The following is a 25,633-nucleotide window of genomic DNA, read 5'->3' as shown; positions in this document are numbered from 1 at the left end:
AAATGTATTCTTCATGCAAGATAAGTTTACAAACTGCATATTTTTATAATTTTACCTTAAGAACAATAAGGATGTGGAATTCTCAGCCTGAAGAAGTGGTTTTATCAGAGTTTGTACAGATGTTTAAACAGCAACTACATGCCTACTTGCAAAAATAAAATATTCAATTATATAATTTTTCAGCTGTAGGGTAATAGCTTCTTGATCCAAAGATAAATCTGAATGCCATTCTGGAGATTTTTTTTCAAGTTTGTTGCTAAATTGGAAGTGCTTCTAACTTTTTGTTTTGGCTTTTTTTAGATCAAAAGCAAAAAAACAGATGTGTGGAAGGCTGAACTTGAAGGACGCATGTCTCTTTTCAGCCTATGTAACTATGTAACTAATAGGAACAGTTTGTTACTTCATAACAATCACTACAGACATAGCATACATACAGATAATATAGAAACTCCCAAGGAAGAATACAATCTATTCACTCTAAATTGAACATGTTTCCATAGCCAAATGATATGTAATCTGGAAATGCTAGGTTTTAAGTTAAAACAGTAAATACAGGTCAGCATTTTCGCTCCAGTTATACACAATACAATATAACCCACAATATTAAACAGTAGGCATGCCATTTATCAGTCCCTATGTATTGTTTTTTTAACATATGACTCTCTTACTGGCACTTGCTGGTTACCTTTGCCACGCTACCATGGAAAAAACTCAGTGTGTCCCTCCCTCTGTGATCTCGGCCTGCTCGAATTAGACATTTTATTGTTCTGCGTAGTGTGGCCCAATGCATGCTGGGTATCTCAGGACCACGTTCTAAATAAGACAAGGAACCCTGCAGGTCCTTCTCCACCACACTTTCTGAGCAGCAATATAACAGACACAACAACTGTAAAAAGATATTCATAAGAAAAATCACTTGTTATACCAGCAGCTACCAAAAAGAAATATATTCAAAATAAACAAATATATATAATATATATAATGGAAAATTCCTTCATACTTACCGTAATTTTCTTTTCCTGATAATTATACATGGCAGCATTTACTCTTGGGTAGCTCCTCCCCTCACAGCAGAAAGGACAGGAAACAGAACTCTGAAACTGGTATATATAGATCCTCCCCCTACCCATCAGGCAGTCTTTGTAACTAGCTTCACCTCCTATAGTATATGGGTGGGACCGTAATGCTGCCATGTATAATTATCAGGAAAAGAAAATTACGGTAAGTATGAAGGAATTTTCCATTTTCCTGACCAATTCTACATGGCAGCATTTACTCTTGGGGAATACCCAAGCAATACATAGAGGGAGGGACAGAGTTCAAAAACAGCCAATAGCTATAAAACCATTATTGAGCTGTATAAATCGTAGAAGACTTTACAAAGCCAAACAAGAATAAATAGGAAATTGTCATAAAAATCTGCTCAGACAAGACAAATTTCCCCTAGAGGCTGCAAGGTCAGCAACCTCCTGGCATTCAATACCAGAAATATCCTGAATAGATATAGAGTCAGATAGGAATTAAGGCCATAAAAGCATAAACTAGAGAAGAAAAATGTTACTGATATAAAACCGAATTGATATCATCAAATCAAAACCTCAACAAAGGCATAACTTCCAGTGATCATACTGTAACACGCAGATAAATGTTGGATGAGAACGGAGACCCCATGTTATTAAACATGGGGAGAATAACACTGAGAATCTTACTACTTTCTGGATGTATTCAATAAAGACGATTCACACCGCTTCCTCTTGCCTTGTGAACTACTTACCTGAAGCAACAGGAACAAATCAATACCTGCCTGTCAGAAAGGGGCAGAGCCTAGTAGAGAAAGAAGAGTCGGTCATTAAAACACTGCAACAATTACCCGATGTTGCTAAATTCAGATTCACAACCTCACACAGTGGACGAATTGATACAGCAATGATCAGCCACAGGAGATGAACTAATCACATTACTAGGCAAAAGGCAAGAAGAACCATATACAGATTAGTTGAGGAAAATAAAGAAACATCGGTATGAACCATAGAATTTGTGGCAACTAATAATCAATAAGGAGGCTAACCATGTCAGTACCTATATTTGTAAAATAGTACAGGTTATGCCAAACAGTTTAATCACATTTACTAGAGACTGTTGTGCAACATAAGTAAGATATACATGGTAATAGAAAATATACACACACATATTAGGCAAGATACTGACGGGAAGGTGGTAACCAGAGGCACATTATACATTGTGGCAACAGACACACAATAAGCAGGGCAGTAGAAGATATTCAATTATCCCTAGGAGAACAACCACATACTTCCTCTTACCTTATCCTCAGACAGTGAAGAAGGACTTATGGCAGAGCCTATGGTGATAATAAGCAGCTTGTTATATCTGCAAGATATCAACCCCAATCCAAACATATGATCCACAGGTTGGTCGCAATTACAGAACCTGTTTAGGGATTTCCACTATTGTTCAGGTAGCAGGTGAATTTTTACCTAAAATAGAAAACCTGGTAGGAAGGACTGGGGACTGGAAAGACCTTAAAATACATGCAATTCACAGCATCAAAGTTACCTGAGCATATGAGCCTAAAATAATACCATTATTGCAGAAAGGAATTTATAATGTTCCCCTTCACAACAGGGGAATTGGTCAGAAGATTCTGATCATTAACACATTAAGAACCAGAAGCATGACACTCCTGACATATACGAAAGGGATTGCCAAACTTTCAGGACCCCAAGGGATAAAAGATAAGATTTATGCTTTAAGGAAATGAATTCAGATTTAAAGACTAAAAGGTTATGACCAGGTGAGAGAAAAAAACAATATTAACAGCTTTTAAATCAGGTAATGGCTTCAGCGTTACCTACTTGTGAGATCAATTAGCCCAATTTGTACTTTTGCAACTAGTATGATCTACTTAGCTGTGAATTAGTAATCAGCATATATCTAAAGGTAAAACACTGTCACCAATTAAAAAAACATTCCCTATCTTGGACAGAGAGGAGAGGATACCTGGTAATAGAAAATCTATTGTCTCATGAATAATTACATAGATGTGCACCCACAAAAAAATAAAAATAATTAACATTGATTCCGTGAAACAGTACCATGCTTCATTTTGGAAAATCAGGTCTCCTTCTCTCCTGGGAGAGGCACTCAGACAGGTTCAGTAACACCTGCAATCTACCTGAAGTGATAAAAATGTGTTAATTGCTTATCCTGAAACACCTGTGGGAGAAGGAATCTAATACAAAGCCAACAGCAGTATGTTCCCTTATATACTTCATTTAAAAAATTGAAATAGAAAATCCACAGTAGGCAATAATTACTTATCCAGTTACTAGTGCATTAGTATTTGCTAGAACTGGGCAGTGCTACATTTCAGCGCAAAACAGACCTTAGATCATTCGTATATACTAAATCTACCAATGCCGTATATAAATTGGGGTTATATAATAATACCAACCTGCATACAGATTATATGAATCACATACATTGTGAGAGTTTCTAACAACACCTTATGCACAGATATATCAGTTACATATACGGAGTCTGTTTAAACAGAAATCATACATAGCCTACCTCTGCTATATACAGTGACACTATGCCTGTACACATATTAAGATTATATGAATGAGCTAAATTGAGGCTGTGTTCTAACCGAACTTCATGCACATATTACACCAGTCATATATACTGAGGTTGCGACTCACAACCGACATAGAACCAGTATTAGCTTGGATTCATATAGCGGATGTGCCCTATATCATTCACACATATTGTGTTTCCACTAATACATCAATCACATAGGGAACAGATACACTGAAGCAATGTCTCATATAGAGCATGTAGAGGACATATACTGAGGCTGAGTTTTCACAGCGACTTAGAGCATATAAAGAACACACACTGAGGCAGAGTCTTCAGATCAACTCATACACAGCCAATATAGTGGGTACAAATACTAAGGCTGTGTCCCCACAGCAACTCACACACAGAGCATCTTTATAGTAACTCACACAGAGCCCATAGTGGGTACATATACCTAGGCTGTGCTCGCACAGCAACTAACACATAGAGCAGGCATAGGCAACCCTCGGCACCCCAACCCTCCACACCCTCCACGATGCTCCGCCAGCATTATGGGTGTAAGAGCACTATGGGGGATGCAGTCCACAACACCCGGAGCGCCGAAGGCCGCCTACCCCTGACATAGAGCATATAGTGGATACATACACTGATGCCGTGCCTATACTGAGGCTGTGTACACACAGTAACTCATACATAGAGCATATAGTGGATACATATACTTAGGCTGTGTTCTAATAGTAACGCATACATAGAGCATATAGAGGATACATATACTTAGGCTGTGTTCTAATAGTAACTCATACATAGAGCATATAGAGGATACATACACTGAGGCCGTGTTCTCATAGTAACTCATACATAGAGCATATAGTGGATACATACACTGAGGCTGTGTTCTCACAGTAACTCATACATAGAGCATATAGTGGATACATACACTGAGGCTGTGTTCTCATAGTAACTCCTATAGAGAGCATATAGTGGATAAATATACTGAGAGTGTCCTCACAGTAACTCATACATAGAGCATATAGTGGATAAATATACTGAGGCAGTGTCCTCACAGTAACTCATACATAGAGCATATAGTGGATAAATATACTGAGGCAGTGTCCTCACAGTAACTCATACATAGAGCATATAGTGGATAAACATACTGAGGCAGTGTCCTCACAGTAACTCATACACAGAGCATATAGCGGACACCTACACTGAGGCTATGTCCCCACAGTAACCCATACCTAGAGCATATAGTGGATACAAATACTGAGGCCGTGTCCTCATAGCAACTCATACCTAGAGCATATACCGGACACACACTGTTCATACATTAGAGCATGTAGTGGAAACATACCGATGCTGTATCACCACCAGTTCATGTACAGATACTGAGGCCCGGTGGTCTCCTGTGCAGCATATTCTTCCAATGTCTGCAAAGGCCTGCTTATTTGTGATAATGCACAGATAACAGCAATCAATGCCACATACCTTGATAGAAACAAGTGTGTGTGTGGCCTTGGAGCTAGGTTTTTCAAAACCTGTCATTTACATATGTGTACTTCAAACAGACACCCAGGAAGGTTCTCTTACCTTGGATATTCCTCTGACCCCAGGCTGTGGAATTCCAGCAGACTTTGTACAGCCAGGATATCCATTATTAGCACTCTTTTTCATAGCGTCTCATTGCATTATCAGCACTCCTTTGCACAATGCCTCCTTGTATTATCAGCACTCTTTTTGCATTATCAGCACTACTTTGCCCAATGCATACTTGTATCAACAGCACTCTTTTGGGTACATATACCTGCACCAAACAATATAAACTTACCTAAAATGCTCACCACACAAATCTCCTAAATGTGACCTATTTGTTAGAAGGAAGCCTAAAATAAGCAGCTGGGAGGGACTGAAAGAACAGAGACCCAGGTGCCTATACTAGTTTTAATCCAAACTACTAATGCACTCACCTGAACCGTTGCAGGACTGAGTTTCAGCGGAAAATGGGGATTTGAACAACTGACAGCCTAAACTGTTTAAACTATAGGCTTCCATCTGTACCCCATATGCCATTCATCATCACCATACAAGGTGGAACACAAATAATAGGTATACCCCGGCAGTCACAACTCTGTTGGGCCTCATGTAAGCAGTGTACCGCTGTCAACCCTTCAGGGAGAGTTATGGGTTAGACTCCTGATTGCTGAAGGAGGTACCCAGGCTGGTAACTCCTACACATGTACCGTTTGCTGGGTCTTCAGGGATAAAAGCTTAGACTCAACTGGGCCTCATATATGCAGTGGACAACTGTCATTACTTCCAAGAGACAGACCCCTGGATGCTGAAGCAAGTACCCAGGCTGGAAACTCTTCCCGGTATGCTGTTTGCTGGGCTTCATGCATACAGTAGATCACATACATCCCTTTAGGGGGTACCCAAGCTGGCCTGTTGCTGGGTCTTCAGGGATAAGAGGCTGAACCCTGGCATGCAGTGGACCATTTTCATCCCCTTCAGGGAGAGTTTGGGTCACTAAAGGGGGTACCCAGGGTAGCAGCTTTTCATCTTAGTGCGTATTGCTGGGTCTTCAGGGCTTAGAGGCTGAACCCTGGCATGGCTACAAAAATATAGCCTGGTGAGCATAAAAGAAAACCTTGGCCTGCAGAAGCAGACTCCTTCCAAACTGCTTGTGAAGGACAGGAAAAAAGACTGCCTGATGGGTAGGGGGAGGATCGATATATACCAGTTTCAGAGTTCTGTTTCCTGTCCTTTCTGCTGTGAGGGGAGGAGCTACCCAAGAGTAAATGCTGCCGTGTAGAATTGGTCAGGAAATATATATAATATACTGCACATACATACACTCAAAGCATGTTTCCTTATCCATTTGCAGCAAAATAGTTACATTGCTTATAAACCTGCACTATAACATAGTGTGCAAACAGCGTGTGTATATGTTACATAGGCAAATGTAGCTGTCTTTTCACCTCCTTAACTCGGGCACTCTGGTCTTCCTGGACAAGCCTTTGGATAATATTTTCTAATAATCCTTGTAGTGTGTCAGGAAATCCAGCAATCTTCTGCGTGAGCATCTTAAACTCCCCAAAAACACGTAGCTCTTCACAAGCCATGGTAAGCCATAGAGGATTCTGGGAAGAAGTCTTCTGAAGTAGCAGGTGGAGCTGCTTTGAGCTCAGTTCCTGCACACCACAGATGAAAGACAGTGTTTTCAATACTATATAATTGATTTATTGAAAATGTTCACTTGTTTTGCTGACTAAATAAAATTTCCCTTCTCTATACTATTGTGATGAACTATTTTCAGCAGTAATCAGAATCTCTTTATCTAGTTACCAATATCAAGAAATTCAGATCAGTTTCCCAGGCTTTGGTCACTATTGTATATCAGTTTTCAAAAGTGTCTTTTTCTGATTCTTTTTTCTCATCATCTGATTAGTGTTTTTATCTTCCCACTATTTTATATATTTCCCTATTCTTGATCTTTTTTTCCTCCATTGACTTTCCCTGTGCCTCAACATTTAAAGCACACTGTCACCTTGGTATAGCGAGATAGGTACATGACTGCCAGGTTTTGTGCAGATTCCAGGGAAAGAGGTTCCAGGTGCATGATGTATGATGAGCCTGAGGAAACTGAATTTTGGGTGCTGCTGATAACACACCTGCAGAAAGGGGGCAAAACCTCCTCAGTGCTCAGCCAGGACAAGAGATCTGAGGCATCATATGGTACAGACAGCTGGAGACAAAGAAGAAATAAAGCTTTGAGGTACCAGCTCTAGTAAATGCCCAGGTCAATAATAAAAATGATTCTTTTTTTTTATGGTTGTGAAAGTACATGTGTTCATCAAATTTAGAATGGTTAGTAAGATACAAAACATGACAAAAACCATAACAGAAACATGGAGAAATTAAGCCAACATGGCGCAGCATGGAGAAATTAAGCCAACATGGAGCAGCATGGAGAAATTAAGCCAACAAATAAATAAATATATATATATATATATATATATATATATATATATATATATATATATATACTTATTCCATTCAAACCAATTGCTTCAAGTATTTTAGATTGCAGTTTGTGACAACATTTTTTGGGTCATATTGGCCGTTTCTAGGAAATCTATAATGCATTAAATAATTAATGGATTTTCCCCATATGTCCCTATTGCCTACTAAAATCTGTTTCAGTTTCTATTGTGATAGTATAGAGCAGTGGTTCCTAAATGAGTCCTCATGACCTAAGAAAGAGTATGGAACTCACAGGCAGAGAAAGCCTCTCAGATGGAGAGTTTCAGAGGTGAAATAATTCAGTCTGGCTAGACCGTCAGATAAAAGTAGTATTGATACCACTGGGTACTAGGCATTGTTCAAAAAGGATTAGGGGAGAAACTAGAAAACAGAAATCAGAAATAGAGGAGAAAAACACATAATAAAAACAAGATGGTAGTTGTTGTACAGGCTTAGTGTTTGCCATCAGGGGATCATCCGATACCCTGAATAGGTCACCATATAGAGTCCACCTCTGTGTCAGGCCACCATGGCACGTGCCTGTGATTTAAGCAAATCCTGGGTACATCGTCGGTGGAAGCACAAGCTTAATGGTGAGCTAGCGTCAGGTATCTGTGTACCCTCTGTCTCTTCCTGGCAGGACCATGGGCCTTAGGGCGGTAAGAAGGACGAAGAGCCCTTCGTTTGGTTTGGCAGCTTGTAGGACAAACCTCCAGGTGTGCAGTGCAGGCTTGGTGGTCCGCTGTCTCAGCTTTCTCCACAGTCTCCGGTTGAGCAAGTGATGCATGGGAGGGAGGAAGGTGGGAGATGCGCATCCAAAACTCCTCGCAGAGTTGATCAAATCGAGCCTCAAATCTCTCTCTGCATCTCAAAGCTCTCTCGAGACTGTGGTGGAAGAGGCGCAGCGGCCATTTTGGTTTTGCCATGAGGGCTTCGTTTCTGTAGGTGATATTGCGGTTGCAGAGTGGTAAGCTTCCTCCGTGGGACCGGGATATCCCCCACCAGTCCAAAAGGGGGGGCTGCGTGGCATCAGGTGAGTAGTTGTGCAGAGTGTTTCCCGTGTCAGGGAATCAGCCGCCGTCCCCAGTCTCCAGGCCACAGCACTTGCAAGGCCACATGTTCCGACAGCGATAACACGGCTAGCTGATTTGTACCGGTGATTTGTTTCCTCAGGTTCCCACTCAGTTCAGCAGTTAACCATCTTTGTATAAGGCTGCAAGTGACACGATTTTAGGTAATTAAAGCCTAAGTTAAGCTCAGTTTTGCCGGAGCTCTCAAAGAACATGTCCAGCCCTCTTGGCTGTCAGGCCATTATTCCTATATTCTTGCTTCTTCATGATCGTATTCCAGAACACCAACCGTCCATATGAATGTATGACATGGTACTTTGTTTTACATTTTATGTTTTTGGTTTGATTTTGTTCTCAAACAAAATTACTTTTAATACACTTCTATATAAGAGTTTTGATACTGAAGCTACATTTCATGTATATTGTAATCCTCCTTATCTCTGCAATAAACAAATGTTTAAACCCCCATACCCCAAAAAAACAAAGAAATTGGGGGTACACCCAGAACATAATAACTACACATTTAGCAAGCAATACACACATACATACAAAAATAGTTTCAGTACACCTGTCCCATTGGAAAGCATTAGAAGTGTAGTGCACATGCGTAGCAAAATGGTTCAATGCACCAATCAGTCTCATTGAGACCATCTGATAGAAATAGCCAAGTTTCACTCAGCTATTTCTACAGAAGCACCTCTAATGGCTGTCTGCAGAATGTGGATCACTTCAATGAGATTAAGTGGTTTGGGTGCTTATACTGGCCCTTTAAGCAAAGAAATAATGGGATTTAGTTACACCATATGACCAGTTTGTGTATAAGCTCACTGTGACAAACTCCACTCCCCAAGTGAGTGTGCCACAAGCTCCTGGAGGAGCCTGCTTGCCAGCCTCCTGCCCACAGACTATGGGCCCTGCAGGGAAACCTGTAAAAGACTACCAAACTTGACCGACTGTTAGCACTGATTTCCCTGGAACTGTTTTGGGCATAGGACCATAGGACTATGTGCACGGTTGGTCAAAACTATGACTTCCAGGAAAATCCTGAACCCCTGCTCTGATCTGGGTGATTTTTGGATATGTTATTCACCCAGATCATGGCTACCAGGGGATGTGTTGTGTTTTGGGGTACTTTTGGGACTTTTTAGAAATGTGTTTTTTTGTCTGCCTGGAGATAATTGAGTTGATACAGTAATTAACTCAAGTATCTCCCAAGCAGAGGAGAGGGATTGTTTGCCTTGTGTCGGAGTACCTTACATTGTAAATGTGTTGTTATTGGTTTGGAAGTTTGTGTCCCTGTTCCCAACAAGGTCCACCTGGGTGTCAACGGGGAAAGTCCTCGTAAGGACTAGAGCTAATTTCCCATTCGGTTCCAGGAAGGAGCGGTTCCAGGGCCCCAGTCAAGCCACGGCGACTGTGGGCAGAAGTGCTGCGGTTTGTTCCCTGTTCCTGCTATGCTCTCTGGACTAGGAGAGGTCTACCCACTGGAAGCTGGATCCTGGTCTTGGGTCCGGGGTGGGTGGAGGACGGCGAGACCCCAACCAAGCTGCGGCGGTTCGTGGGGTCTACGGTGGTTATGGTGTTCCAGTGCAGTGATTATGGTACTCACAAATACTAGGAAGCTGCGATTGACGGAGGTACCTGGACTGGGTGCAGTCGGTCCGTCACACTCACCACTGCTTCATGGTACATAAGTATAGGTGTGTCCTACACTAATGATTACATTGTAAAGAAGTTTAATCAATATAATTTGAATTTCTTTTGGTTTGGTAGACCCTTCTGTAAGCAGAGGAATCGAGGAAACTTAGAAAAGTGAAACAGAGGTACCTGCCAGAGATTCCACCCAAACCATGGCCATAGTTGTTTACACAGATTTTGACTTTATGCTTGTGGCATTGACCTGCATATATAGGTCACCAAATGTACCTGATTTATAGCATCAATAAATATATATAGAGCCTTGTCTTGATAACTGGGAAATAAAGCCAAAAGATCCTTTAAAATCTCTTTCATGTCTTCATTTCTCAAACAGTTATTCAGCCTCTGCAGGGCATCATCGCGATCTAAACACAAAATAGAGCTGATGAAGTGTAATAACAAAAAGGCTAACAATAAATGATACAGTGAGATAAAGTGACCAAAAGACTATCCCATAATGGTGAACATTCCTGCTATGATAAACAAGTTATTCCCCATTAAAATGGGCCATGCTGGCTTTGGACACTTCTTACCTTGTCCAGGTGGCAAAAGATGATAACACAGGCGAATCATAATGTTGGAAATTTGTACTGAAGAGGAACAGCAGCCAACAAAATGGTAAAATACTGTGCAGTGTGGAAGCTGTGGGTGACAAGTGATCCCGATAATTATATATATGTGTGTGTGTGAGTTTACAGATATTCAAGTAGAACTTGCTTCTAGATGCAAGACCAGCACTAACATTATCTGCTATTTCCAGGAAATGATGTAACTCACCTGAAGTGCTCTGTTAATGCATTCTGTTAACAGAGAGGATTTTCCTAAACCAGGCTCTGCTATCACCTGATAAAGTCGAATCGTATGATTTTTATCACCTTCTTCTGACCCTTTATGTTGCTGCTGTTGTGCAGTCATCTTCATCTGTAGGAAATCAAGGATCCTTTGAATCTCAGGATTCCTACCAAGGAAAACCTCCTGTTTCTGCCACAGGAACAACTGATGCTGAGTACTCTCAATCTGTTCCCTAAGGACAGAATCGTGGGAAGAACTCTTAAAGACATGATATTTGATATTTTTTTAAAAGACATGTCATTGATCAATATGAAAAAGTTACAACATTAAACAAGCATAATAATAATAATAATAATAATTTGTGAAATTAAACAATTAAGGGACCTCTTTTTTTGCAATTGCAAATCTAACAAACAGTATGACAAAAAGATCATCGAGGTTTACTTCTACTTCCAGCTTACCAAGAAGGTTTCTCTTTCGTTGACAAAACCTCTGAGTCACCCGAGAATGTCTCAAGGATCCTTGCTTGTAGGAAACGCAGAATCCAAGAACCAAAGTCATCAGAAAAGCCCAGCTTAACCTAATCAGACAGTAAAAATATGTTAACATACTCTATGTGGTTCTCTGCAATCTCCTGTCAACACCTGATTAATAATTACCATGTAATGATGTACTCAGTGCTAGATGAACCCACCATGTGAGTTTCACTACCCATTCGCTATACTAGGTTACTCAGATTTCTGCAGCAATCTAAAGCCAATTCTTAAAGGGACACTACACTGCCCAAATAAAATCTCTACTTAGTAGATATATTCCCAATGAAAACATGCATGCCTTTTATTATGCACTTTTAAATTAGGGGTATTTCTAAAACAGCGTGAAAAAGCAGCAGATCTCTTGTCTGAAGCAATGAAATGGGTCAGAAGCCCGAGCAAACCATTCCCACTTTTCCATGAGCCAAGACTTCAAATACAGTAATCTCAATGCAGCTCAGTGGGAAGTGTTTGCAAGGCAGGTGCTTTGTGCAATTGACTGAATCTTGTATTTAGCTCTACTGAGCTAAACAAACCAGGAAGTTTCAGGACCAGTTTTCTGATTGACAGCCAAGAGGGTGTAAAGCACTTCAGCAAGCTAAAGTGATTTAGGTATTTGAAGTGTTAATTTAACTTCCAACTGAAGCCAACAGAAAAGCACTGTATATTCATAGGTATGATGGTCCCTACACTCACATAAGCAGTACTTCCCCATTACTTAATGGGTAAATCTGTGAATCAGGCGCTCAAAACATATGTGTCAACATAATGATCCCGATATTAAACCAGCAGCTACTACATTTGTGTGAGTTTCTCCTAACCACCCCCTCAAAATATGTGTCAATATGTAACCAATTTGTGATGACCACACCACTCTAGTTTGTAGTATGCTCATTACAAATTAGTTAGATATTGACAAGTATTGACTCTAGAGTTGTTCTCATATTGGGCTTCTACTACTGTACTGGGCATGTGCAGTATCATACATCTGTACTAAAGACAACTGTAACAATAGTAATGTCAGAAAAGCATGGAAATTAGTAAAAGATATGTGAAGGTAATCTGGAATAAAAAGTCCAAGACTTTACATTTTGCATGTTAGTAAATACTTTGCCACCTTAATTCTTGATCTGAATTCTGAACAGTTACCATTAGATGGTTACCTTATCTATTCCAGTACTTGTATCCGTGCCCAGTACTTGGCACTTATATTTCAGAATCTGCTCTTCAGGAAAACGTTTGCACACCTGCTCCTTCAGCGATTGCAACATTAGTGCGCTCCAACCTTCCTCCTGATATCGAGGCAGTTCATGCAGAGCCACTTGGTCTAAATAAGAAGGATCCCGCAGGCAGAAAGCAGCATTGGGATTACGATTTCTGTAAGCCCCGTGAAGTATCTCTGAACCCGTTACAGACATGCCATTGATCCAGGAGTACTGCTCCATAATGTCTTCAGGGATCTCACTAACACTAGGAACCCAACCAGCACTAGAGCAAACAAAAACAGGATGTAAAGAACAACAACAAAAAACCACTACACTTTCAAGAGTTAAAGGATCACTGTATGCTTAGGAACACAAACATGTATTCCTGACCCTATAGTGTTAACACCACCATCGAGCACCCCGGGCCCCTCATGCCTCTATAAATATAGTAAAAATCTTACTGTATTCAAGGCTCTGCCCTGTCTGCCTCAAAAAAACAAGTAGTCTGCTGACATCATCAGAAGTGATGGCCTGATCCAATCACAATGCTTCCCCATAGGATTGGCTGAGACTGACAAGGAGGCAGATCAGGGGCAGAACCAGCATGATTCAAACACAGCCCTGGCCAATCAGCATCTCCTCATAGAGATGAATTGAATCAATGAATCTCTATGAGGAAAGTTCAGTGTCTGCATGCAGAGGGAGGAGATACTCAATGTTTGGATGCATTTTAGGCAGCCATGACCCAGGAAGGATCTCTAACAGCCATCTAAGGAGTGGCCAGTGAAGTTATCACTAGGCTGTAATGTAAACACTGCATTTTCTCTGAAAAGACAGTATTTACAGCAAAAAGCCTGAAGGTAATGATTCTACTCACCAGAACAAATTCAATAAGCTGTAGTTGTTCTGGTGACTATAGTGTCCCTTTAAGATTTCAAATAACAGAATTATGGTAAAAGGAATTCCCAAACCTCTTAAACTATAATTATATCCACCCTTCCCCCATCTAACACAAACTTGTTATTTAACATTATTATTGCAGTAAATTATGCTACCACAACACTCTTCTACAAGATCTCTGCCTTAACATTATTATTGATTTCAGCCTTATTGTCATACTTATTTCCAAATGAATGTTCATGTCTGTCAAACCAAAACTCCAAATCCACTTTAAAATTTTCTAAATGACAACATCAGATAAAATGCTACATTCATGTTCTAATTACACCATCCTGAAAAGAATGCTGTTATTATTTACTGTAGATGCTGGAGTAATATTTAAATGAAACCTATTAGGGAGACGTGTGGGAAGCTACTAGAGGGAGCTACATTTGTGTTCATTTACAGGAACAATTGTTAAAAATGTTAATTAGGGGCGGGGCCTGACCGCTGCAGGGAGAGGACGCAGACCTGGTTAGCTCCTGCCCTGCAGCAACAATTAAGCTGAATTAAACCACCTAAACGGGACCTAATCGGCCCAAAAAGGCTACCAACCGGCAGGTGACATCAAGGGGCACACAACTATGCCACCCAAACGACAGAACTGGTATACACCACCTGCCCTACCTATGAGGCCTACACGCGTGGTCGGCGCAAGGGAGACGGCCGCTCCCCCGCTGACCCCCACAGCTGGCAAGCGGAGACCAGACCCTCGTTCCCCCCCCTCTGGACCGGTGGGGGTTATCCCGGTCTACCCTCGAGAGACCCTGGCACGACCCGGCGAGAAAGCTGAGGAGACACAGGGTCCTACAACAAGCGATGGCACTACACCTAAAATGGCGGAGACCGCATGCTCCCCCTGTACTCACAGCGAGCAGCAAGACATAGGGCACCGGCTGGACAGGGCCTTCCAGGCTTTCTGGGACAAGCTGGAAGCCCTTATGTTCCCGGAGAGCACTAGGGCAGTACCTGCCATCAAGCCACATACACACCCAAACGAGACCGCACGGTTGCAGGCACAGACATCCCAAGTAAAAGGGTGGCAGCAGCGAGACACTCGCCAGCAGCAGGAGACCGAGGACCGGTCAGATGGCAATAGGAGAAGGCAAGTAATCGAGCAGAGGCACACTAACCTGACCTCCCACCAGCCTCACAGTGAGGGCTTGTCTCCAACGAACAAGGCAGAGGTGCTAGAGGAGAGGGAGACCTTACAGCATGTACCCCCACCAGCAGGGGAGGGCTGGCAGCCTTAGGGGCAAAACCAGTCAAGTGGCCCATTGCGCCACCAAATCAGTTCACCATCCATGCCCACCTTTTTCTGGCTTTATAACGGATATTGATGTTATGCTAATCAGTAGCTCTTTGCCATACCCGCTCGTTCACGGCTCTGACTTTCAATGTTGTCAGAGCACAGGCTGAGAATCTCTGAGCCTGTGCTCTGACTCACTAACTGAGCGCTGGAACCACGAGGGAGAGGATATGATCTGACTGCACCTACTGCTGGTGCGCACCAGTGGACCACCAGCGAATCGTTTAAATTAAATATGCTGGTGTACCCAACTTGTGAGCTGTGTTGGCCGCCGGGTGCCTCTGTTGTCATGGCACCCTGCGTGACCGCACAGCTTGCCCACCCCAACGGCTGGCCCTGCTGACACACACTGACGTTACTACTTAGACATCCCTCAATATTAATACAGACATCAGACACCAATAAACTGTGGAAACAGAGCTGATCCCCCCAAATTTATAAAGGTTTGCTTAGAGGATTTATTGTAAGATTAAATCATGCCTCCTCCTCTCTCTCCCCCATGCACTGCTCTGTAGGCTGGGAGGAAGTGAAGAGTAATCACAGTCTCCCAGCACAAGGCCACCTGTGGCTGCATGGGGAACAGCTGTTTAATGTAATGCTTGCAGGACGGCCAGCTGCCGCAGAACCTCTTTGTTTCCGTCTCTGCAAAGGGCTCCAGGCACTGCTTGTTGTGAGTGTGAGCCACTGTAAATTAGGGGCAGAGGGCAGAGGGCACTTGCACTGCGGTCAAGACGGGTCTGGGCAGGAGGAGAGTGCAGTGCAATCAGTGAACTCCCCTCCTGTGGGTCACCAGTAGACTGGTGCACCTGCCCAGGATCAGAGCCGGTGCAAGGATTTTTGACGCCCTAGACAAAATATAAATTTGCCGCCCCCCCATGTGACATCACAATGCCCCACCCATATGATCTGCCATATGAACTAACGCCAGTGCTGCACACAGTGTGTGTTTACATTAAAAAGCCTGCAGGGACCAGCTTTAGACACCACAACCACTTCATTAAGCTATAGTGTCCCTTTAATGTGAGGTAAATTATAGATTAGTGTCACTAATAATATACTAGATTGCCTACTTACAATTAGATGAGGATGATGATGAGCTGCAGTTTGGCTCCACTGGTCTGGTGTAGAACAGGATCTCTGGAGGCTGTTTGCAACTGTGGTCACAAAATTCAATGTTCTGGGAGAATTAGAAGCAGCTCCATTTTTGGGGGGCCTCTTACACAGCTCAAGGTCTGGGCCCCAGGGCCTGACGGTGAGTATGCCCATAAGGCCCACTCATAAGTCCACTTATATGTTCCACCCACCCATGAGTTCGCTCACAGGGAGTGGAGTGTGTAGGGGGTGTGTTATGAGTTATTGTAGAGGATCTAATATGTGTGCTTATGGTATGTAGTTTATAGGGATACCAGTTTGTGCAGGTGATGCAGTGTGTTTGTGTGTAGTGGAAGCAGTGTGTATTTGTGTATAAGGGATGTATTATGTGTTTCTGGTTGTGTGTAAGGGATGTGTAAGGGATGCATTGTGTGAATCTGTGTTTGTATGCATAAGGGATGCAAGGTGTGTGTCTGTATGTGTGTGCATTGAGTGTAAGAGATGCATTGTGTTTCTGTGTGTATGTAAGAAAAGCAGTGTGTGTGTGTTTGCATTGTCTGTTTCTGTGTATGTGTGCAAAGGATGCATTGTCTTTGTGTGGGGTTGCATTGTGTGTGTGTGTGTGTGTGTGTGTGTGTAATGGATGCATTGTGTGTTTCTCTGTGTGTAAGGGAAGCATGTTGGGTTTCTGTGTATGTATAGGGATGCATTGTGTGTTTCTGTGTATGTATAGGGATGCATTGTGTGTGTGTGTGCGCATAGTGTGAAAGAGCTCCCTTGTCTTGCCCCCTGTCCTATAGAGCTGTCCCTTCGAGCTTCTTAACCCTCCTACTTCTTCTTCTTACACCCCCCCTTCTTCTTACCCCCTTCTTCTTACCCCCCTCTTCTTCTTACTCCCCCTTCTTCTTCTTCTTATCTCCCCTCCTTCTTACTCCCCCCTTCCCCCCTCTTTTTCTTATCTCCCCTCCTTCTTACTCCCCCCTCTTCTTACTCCCCCCCTTCTTTTTCTTATCTCCCCTCCTTCTTACTCCCCCTCCCCCTCTTCTTATACCCCCTCCCCCTCTTCTTCCCCCCTTTTTCTTATCTCCCCTCCTTCTTACTCCCCCCCCTCCCCCTCTCCCTACTCCCCCTCCCTCTCTTCTTACTCCCCCTCTCTTCTTCTTACTCCCCCTCCCCCTCTTCTTCTTACTTCCCCTTCTTCTTCTTACCCCCCTCTTTTTCGTATCTCCCCTCCTTCTTTTTCGTATCTCCCCTCCTTCTTACTCCCCCCTCCCCCTCTTCTTATTCCCCCTCCCCCTCTTCTTCCCCCCTTTTTCTTATCTCCCCTCCTTCTTACTGCCCCCTCTCCTTACTCCCCCCTCCCCCTCTCCCTACTCCCCCTCCCTCTCTTCTTACCCCCCTCCCTCTCTTCTTCTTACTCCCCCCTCCCTCTCTTCTTACCCCCTCCCCTCTTACTCCCCCCTCCCTCTCTTCTTCTCCCCTCTTCTTACTCCCCCCTCCCTCTCCTTACTTCCCTCTCCTTACTTCCCTCTCCCTCTCCTTACTTCCCTCTCCCTCTCCTTACTTCCCTCTCCTTACTTTCCCCTCCTCTTACTCTCCCCCTCCCCTCCTCTTACTCCCCCCTCCCCTCTTACTCCCCCCTCCCCTCTTACTCCCCCCTCTTCTTATTCCCCCCTCCCCTCTTCTTATTCCCCCCTCTCCCCTCTTCTTATTCCCCCCTCTCCCCTCTTCTTATTCCCCCCCTCTCCCCTCTTCTTATTCCCCCCCCTCTCCCCTCTTCTTATTCCCCCCCCTCTCCCCTCTTCTTATTCCCCCCCCTCTCCCCTCTTCTTATTCCCCCCTCTCCCCTCTTCTTATTCCCCCCTCCCCTCTTCTTATTCCCCCCCTCTCCCCTCTTATTACCCCCCTCCCCTCTTATTACCCCCCCTCCCCTCACCCCCCCTCCCCTCTTCTTATTCCCCCCTCCCCTCTTCTTATTCCCCTCCCCTCCCCTCCCTCTTCTTATTCCCCCCTTCCCCTCTTCTTATTCCCCCCCATTCGTATCCCCCCCTCTCCCCTCTTCTTAACCCCCCTCTTCTTATCCTCTCCCCTCTTCTTATCCCCCCCCCCACCCTCTCCCCTCTTCTTATCCCCCCCACCCTCTCCCCTCTTCTTATCCCCCCCACCCTCTCCCCTCTTCTTATTCCCCCCCACCCTCTCCCCTCTTCTTATTCCCCCCCACCCTCTCCCCTCTTCTTATTCCCCCCCACCCTCTCCCCTCTTCTTATTCCCCCCCACCCTCTCCCCTCTTCTTATTCCCCCCCACCCTCTCCCCTCTTCTTATTCCCCCCACCCTCTCCCCTCTTCTTATTCCCCCCCACCCTCTCCCCTCTTCTTATTCCCCCCCACCCTCTCCCCTCTTCTTATTCCCCCCCACCCTCTCCCCTCTTCTTATTCCCCCCCACCCTCTCCCCTCTTCTTATTCCCCCCCACCCTCTCCCCTCTTCTTATTCCCCCCCACCCTCTCCCCTCTTCTTATTCCCCCCCACCCTCTCCCCTCTTCTTATTCCCCCCCACCCTCTCCCCTCTTCTTATTCCCCCCACCCTCTCCCCTCTTCTTATTCACCCCCTCCCTCCCCTCTTCTTACCCCCTCCCCTGTAGCGTGGCCGAGCTGCTTTCCGGTCCGTGGTCCCAGCCGGAGTGATGGGAAGGTGCACGCTCAGTGTGCACTTCCTGTCAGTCCGGCCGGATACAGGAAACAGAAACTCCGCGCGGAACAGGAGTTTCTGTTTCCTGTAACCGGCCGGACTGACAGGAAGTGCACACTCAGTGTTCACCTTCCCATCACTCCGGCCGGGACCACGGACCGGAAAGCAGCTCGGCCACGCTACAGGGGAGGGGAGGGAGGGGAGAAGCTGCTGCAGCCGTCTGAGCGCTCTGCTCAGGCGGCTGCAGCATTTAAAGGGCCGGCCCACCGCGGCCGGTCCTAAAAGAATTTCGGGCGGCCTGGGGGGCAATTGCCTCCCTGCCCCCCGGCCCAGCCCGCCCCTGCCCACCAGCGACAGTTAACTTTACCGCCAAGTACAGCGCACTTACAGCTGAGACTTTACACGCACGTCCTGCAGTGAAGCCACAAAAGCACCAAGTACAAGCCAGAGAGCTCACCTCAACAGCAGTACCAGGGAGTACCCCTCCAGCGACAGTCCCTACCTGCAGACCCACAATAAATCGGGACAGCCTGCAATGCTCAGCTTGGAAACAAGACTCTGTGCACCTCCGGTCGGGAATTGGTTAACCTGTCCTCACCGCATGGACTTAATGGCCATCCACCTTACCCACTGTAAAACAGGGGATATGGCACTCAATCCACCTGGAAAATGAACGCTATCCTGTCTCTCACCACCTTTTATTTTCTCATGTGATGCATATGTACAGCATATACAGTACTGGCAAGTATACACCCACAACTCATTCAGCGTGTCCTAAAGTATACAGCATAATGCTACCTATATTGCTCTACTTTACTTTAGAAAGCACCCATATGTGGAATACCACGGCACACACACACAGCTCTTAGGTGAAATGGTGTCTCACTGTGTGCTCATAGATAAATGCAACATACCCTGCCAAGCTACTCACACACATGAATAAGCCTGTTAGCTAATTGTCTTAATCGACTTGATGTTTTCTTTAATCTAAGTTTCAACGTTCTCATATAGTCACACAAGTTTAGGTGATCCACAGTGACCGCTTCATATGTATTGTCGTAATGTGTAACATGTCTGCTTAATCTACAATCAGAACAACTTTACATGTTTCAGCCTAGCATCTGACACAGCATATTGACCTACTACGTGGAAACAAAAGCGTTGTTTTTATATGTTATGTTTCTCAATCTCTCTAAGCTATGTACATCATTAATGTTTTATCCTGTTTATATAACTACTAGAAAAAGTGCAATGTCAATAATGCCATGTAATAATGCGTGTTTGCAAACTTGAATGCACCAGCTATTGTGGCAGTGTAAATTCACATGTTAATCTTATGCACGAACAAAAATAAAGAATTAAAAAAAAAAAAAAAAAATGTTAATTAGGTGGTACACCACCCCATGTTTTGCATGGGTAAAATGTTAATTTTATTTTTTATTTTATTTCATTTTTATTTTTCCTTTTCTTAATTGTACGATATTCATTACTTGTTTGTTTTAAAAAAAACTATATTGTTATGTTTTATCAAAATGTATTAAAAAAACTATTTGAAAAGAATGTCAATTTATTTATGTATGGCAGTCCTATGGATCCAAGGGAACATTCTTATACATATGGTGGACTTGTCCAATGGTGGTCACTTTTTGACATAGCATCAAGCATCTACTGTGCCAAGTGTTACATAGAACTTTGACCTGAACCCTTGGTCCTTCCTACTATCTAAGCCCATTGATGGTCCCTGTCACGAACGCACCCTACTTCAAGAGTGTGCGTGACGTAGCTGTGGTGGTGAAAGGGTTAAAGTTCACTATTTGTCTGCACTAGACCGGAAATAATTATAAAAATCCCCCTTAACACCACCCTCACTTAACCATAATAATATAAATATTACTATTTTAACGCTGCCACCACCAAGACAATTTATAAATGGGGTGCCTTGGTCCCCCAGGCAACTTAATAATAAAAACCCAACAAATACAACTTTGCACAATATTTAAGCAATTGCAAAACACTAGTCTCTTCAGGTAACGTGATTCTTAACCAGACAAAGGCATAACTTAATAAAGGAATATTTATTATGAGCAAAAAATAGTCACAGTGCATATAAAAAAATAGATGATAAATTATTTACACCCAGATAAAAACAAATGGGATAAAATAACAGAAGTCGGGGGCGTGGACGACCAGCTAATGAGCCAGACGTGTAAATATGGAGCTCTGTACCGAAGCGAGAAAAAACAAAGCCAAAGAGGGTAACCCGACTCCATATCAGCGACCAAAAACACGCTTTCACACCAGAGACAGTAATGGGGCGAAAGCATAAAAAATTCAGCCTGCCAGAGACATCCAAACAAGTCGACATCAGGCTCTTGTTCAAAAGGCCTATACAGCCGGCCCAAACCAAGATGGCGCCAGAGGAGCACAGCGAGGAAGAGGCTTCGGAGGACTCTCAAGATGACAGAGAGAGCCCCATCTCACCACCCGCGGGGGCCCACTACCGGGACTCCGTCAGAGGAAGACTAATCTACGGTGACCAAGAGAGACATCAGGGATCTCCTGCAAGAAATGAGAGAGGTTTGGAAAGCAGACCTCAAAGAATCTTGGAAGGAGATGGGGGCCCTCCAGACAAGAATCACTGAGGTGGAGGACAGAGAAGGTGCAAGGGATCGCAACCTATAATCCACCCAAGATCAGTTACAAGACCTCACAAACAGGTCCACAAACTAACCAGAACCGTGCTAAAAGTGAGGCACAGGAAGAGGAATGTCCACCTCCAACGCATCCCGGAATGCGTCAGCGGGGATGACATACTGTCAGATATGTTGGCCACAATAGGCCACCATAGGCATCCAAGGCAGTAAAGACCCAGGTACAGTACTATAGTCGTGACTAGGCACGAGGCAGTGCGAACCGCGATACTGTCATGTTCAAGGGAACTACTGTGGCTATCGATGGAGATATTCCTTTTGTGGTACTGCTGATGTGGAGATAACTTGCACCGATAGCTAAACAGCTCAAAGAGGTAACGATCCGCTACAGAGGGGGAACTGACAGCTCACTGCAGGTCCAGAAGGAGGACACTTACTCTAAACTCGGCGGATGATCGAGTACTAATCCACCAGCGACTAAATCTACCCACTAATCAGAATAAATGTGGATATACTAGGACGAAGCAGATGCAAAGAAGTGGACTAACACTAGCACAGCCAAAAAATACAAAACCCTACCTGATACCTCCAGGAACACGCAATCACTAACATAGTCCACACTCTACACTAGCACCTAAACGCTAGTCACCTCCTCCCCCTAAATACCACTCGGAGAGGAGACCAGATATAAAACACCTCAAAATATGCTACCCCACGAGCATGCACTACATGGATACACCAAGAGACACACAATGCTTGTTTACTATGTAGTTAGCATGTTTATCAATGTTTATTACTGTTTACACATGTTTATTTCACCAGTAGATGGCTATATATCTTGTCAACTAACACTAGCACAGCCAAAAAAACCAAAACCCTACCTGATGCCTCCAGGAACACGCAAGCACCAACATAGTCCACACTCTACACTAGCACATTGGAGAGGGGACCAGATATAAAACACCTCAAAATATGCCAACCCACGAGCATGCACTACATGGATACACCAAGAGTCACACAATGCTTTTTTACTATGTAGTTAGCATGTTTATCAATGTTTATTACTGTTTACATATCTTTATTTCACCAGTAGATGGCTATATATCTTTTCAACTTCCATAACGACAGTATCACAGTGAATAACTGATATGCCTGTTAACAAAATGCTATGTATATTTAATATACTGTGATTCAGATGCATGTTTTCTGAGCTGTAAAACTCTAATAAAATACAAATAAAAAAAATAAAAAAAATAACAGAAGTCCTAATCACTTACTCAGGTTTTCAAAATAAAACTTCTGCCCGGGGAATCTCTAGCAAGGAAGATGGTGTCTCACTAAAAATTAGATTTTGGCCCCAGCAAGTACAATACACACTTCAGTATCCTTAGATTATATACCCTGTGGATTACCAAGCGTCGCCCAAAAGGTGGAGACAATAAGTGACCACCCCTTTGTGTTCCAGACAAACAACAATCCAAATAGAAACTTTTTATTCTATTTCCACTTTTGTACTTGCCACAGAAATAATAATTGCATCTATTAACGTGTAACCATTTTTCCATTCCATAGTTATGTCACACTTCTTACTTGTGACCCAATATAGCGGACATCACAATCCTGCCCAGCGGCGTAAGTTACGTAACTCATGTTTAGGCTTGATTAGAAAATTGTGCTTGTCCCATTCTAAATTTAAAAAAATGAGGCTTAATTATTATTCTGTGGGTAAGTATTAATGTTTATTTTGTTTATGATACGGGAACTCAAAGGTTTTCTTGAAGGCTAATGATCATTAACATATCAAAGAAATTAACTCATCAATTAAGAGGTACAGGTCATATGATTGAAGTCAGTTAGTTTACATTGGAACTAGGCATCCAGGCATATCAAGTGTAGAATGTCACACCTTGCAGTGCTTTTAATTAATCAAAGTATCAATCCACGTTGTAAACCATCTGCCCCCTTTCACATTTCTATACAATTTAATGACCCCTTTTGGAATTGACAATATTACCTCTACCAAGCAGCCAGTTCATCTATGCACTTCACAAATTACATTAAATGGCAATATTTCATAGTGCAACAATGAATTATGCACCCTTGGCATGACAGTCCCCCAAAGGCTTTTTAACAGAATAAACTTAGTGGCCTTAAAGGACCACTATAGGCACCCAGATCACTTCAGCTCAATTAAGTGGTCTGGGTGCCAGGTCTTCCTAGTTTTAACCCTGCAGCTGAAAACACAGCAGTTTCAGAGAAACTGGCAGGATTGAATGTGCACGCTTCTAGCTGCACATGTGCATTCTGCTCCACTCGGGAGCTGACATCGGAGGGGGAGGAGAGGTTCAGAGCCTGGCGCTGGATTAAGGTAAGTGGCTGCAGGGGTTTCTACCCCTTCAGTGCCGAGGGAGGGGGGCTCTCCAAAAGCCTATAGTGCCAGGAAAACGGGTTTATTTTCCTGGCACTATAGGATCCCTCTAAGGGTTTTGGTGTCTCGATAGTTTCAACCCATCTCTGAGATCAAAAGCTATCTTATGGATAAGCTCACAGGGCTTGTGCATGATACACTCCCATCATTTGAAAAGTCCTGATAACTCTACTGCATAATTAGTTTTGCTCTCGATTGTGGTTTTCCTTTTTTTTCTCATTTGTTTCTCTATTTTACTTGTATCTAAAAATGTTTGCATGTATCATTGCTGTTTTTACCTTCACACATTGTACTTCATACATTTTCTGCGGTCACACACATTTTTGGGGTTGCTCTAGTGATTCTGGCCTATAGGATTGAGGCATCCACATCCTGTCATAGTCTATTGTCCACGAGTGCGAGTTTCAGTGTTCTGTAATGGCTTTTCATGTTTTAACTTTTGGCATTTCTCTTGACTACTCTGTATTCTGTATGTCAGGACCTTGGCTTTCCTTATGGCATTGTTGCCTTTCTGTCTAATACTATTCTTGTGTTCTATAAGCACATTGCTTTACTATATAAGTGTTCATACGAAGGACTGGTAATACAAGCATTCCTTTATACTTGCAACTAAGTTTAGGTTTGCATGTGGGGATCATTATCCAATCCTGACAGGGATGGAGATACAAGAAGGAGTGGGGTTAGAATGAAATTCAGGAGTTGGTGAGAGATGTGAAGTCCAGGAAGGATGAAAATGCAGAGTTGCACACACTTACAGAACACATGACTGCATTCTTTTTTTTTTTTTTAAATTCTTTATTTTTGAAGTGCGGATAATTACACATAGCTTGTCACGCCCCAACAGCTTGTGACAGGAGACAAAATACACAGCTTGTAAGCAGTAAGGCAGTGAGAAAACATGCACAATTTTTTGAAAGTTACAAAGACAAGAGTAGGTACATGTTTGGTATCGCTATTATTGAGTTAGATCATAACGTAGGTTCTTAGGGTATTCTAATCTATCTAGATTCTATAGGTTATCTTTTAGCTGTACAATTTTACTTTTATAATAATAGGAGAGATAGTCAGTGGAAAGATAAAACAACAGATTATAAGGATCGGGCTATACTGGCTGACTATGCAAATAGTATAAATGAGAATATACAATTGTATTACATGCTAGGTAGATAAGGAAAATGATTAAGCATAGGAGTTAGGCCACCAAGGCCCGGCACCCGCTGTCAAGCCTGCATTTTAAGTTAGAGACATGAAAATGTTACACAGGTTGGTCCGACATGTCAAAGCAAATAGCATACACAAGTATTGCTGCATTCTTTTTTTTGTTGTCAATCTTTGTTTTTATTGAGGCATATAGTAAAACAATACCGAAAGTAAAGCAAGGAGTTAGTGCACATAAATCACATGGTGTGTAAAACATAAAGATAGCAAGGTCACTGCTGGAACTCCTGCGAATAACAGCCTCTATTTTACAAGTTTCAACTGAGTGTTAATATACATTTTTAAACAGGTAGATACAGCTTGGTTACAGTTAGTAAGGGCAATTGAGCCTGGGGTCGCATATGTGGTGGGTGTTCTGCCCCTGAGATTAAGAGAACATTTCACCGAGTA

General features: G+C 43.2%; 1 protein-coding gene across 1 annotated transcript in view; it reads right to left on the bottom strand.

Annotated features, from left to right (window-relative positions):
• Positions 1–25,633, bottom strand: part of LOC134612677 (telomerase protein component 1-like) — a 44,704-nt gene that overhangs the window by 3,818 nt on the left and 15,253 nt on the right. The window contains exons 4-11 of the mRNA XM_063457096.1: positions 12,877–13,201; positions 11,642–11,760; positions 11,166–11,412; positions 10,922–11,030; positions 10,617–10,753; positions 7,145–7,342; positions 6,576–6,788; positions 686–886 (exon numbers count right to left, since the gene is read on the bottom strand). Of these exons, the coding sequence (XP_063313166.1) occupies positions 686–886; positions 6,576–6,788; positions 7,145–7,342; positions 10,617–10,753; positions 10,922–11,030; positions 11,166–11,412; positions 11,642–11,760; positions 12,877–13,201 (1,549 nt within the window). The remainder of the gene's footprint in view (positions 1–685; positions 887–6,575; positions 6,789–7,144; positions 7,343–10,616; positions 10,754–10,921; positions 11,031–11,165; positions 11,413–11,641; positions 11,761–12,876; positions 13,202–25,633) is intronic.

Source organism: Pelobates fuscus, chromosome 5 (genome assembly GCF_036172605.1).
Source record: "Pelobates fuscus isolate aPelFus1 chromosome 5, aPelFus1.pri, whole genome shotgun sequence".
NCBI lineage: Eukaryota > Metazoa > Chordata > Amphibia > Anura > Pelobatidae > Pelobates > Pelobates fuscus.
This window is presented reverse-complemented; position numbering and strand designations above follow the sequence as displayed.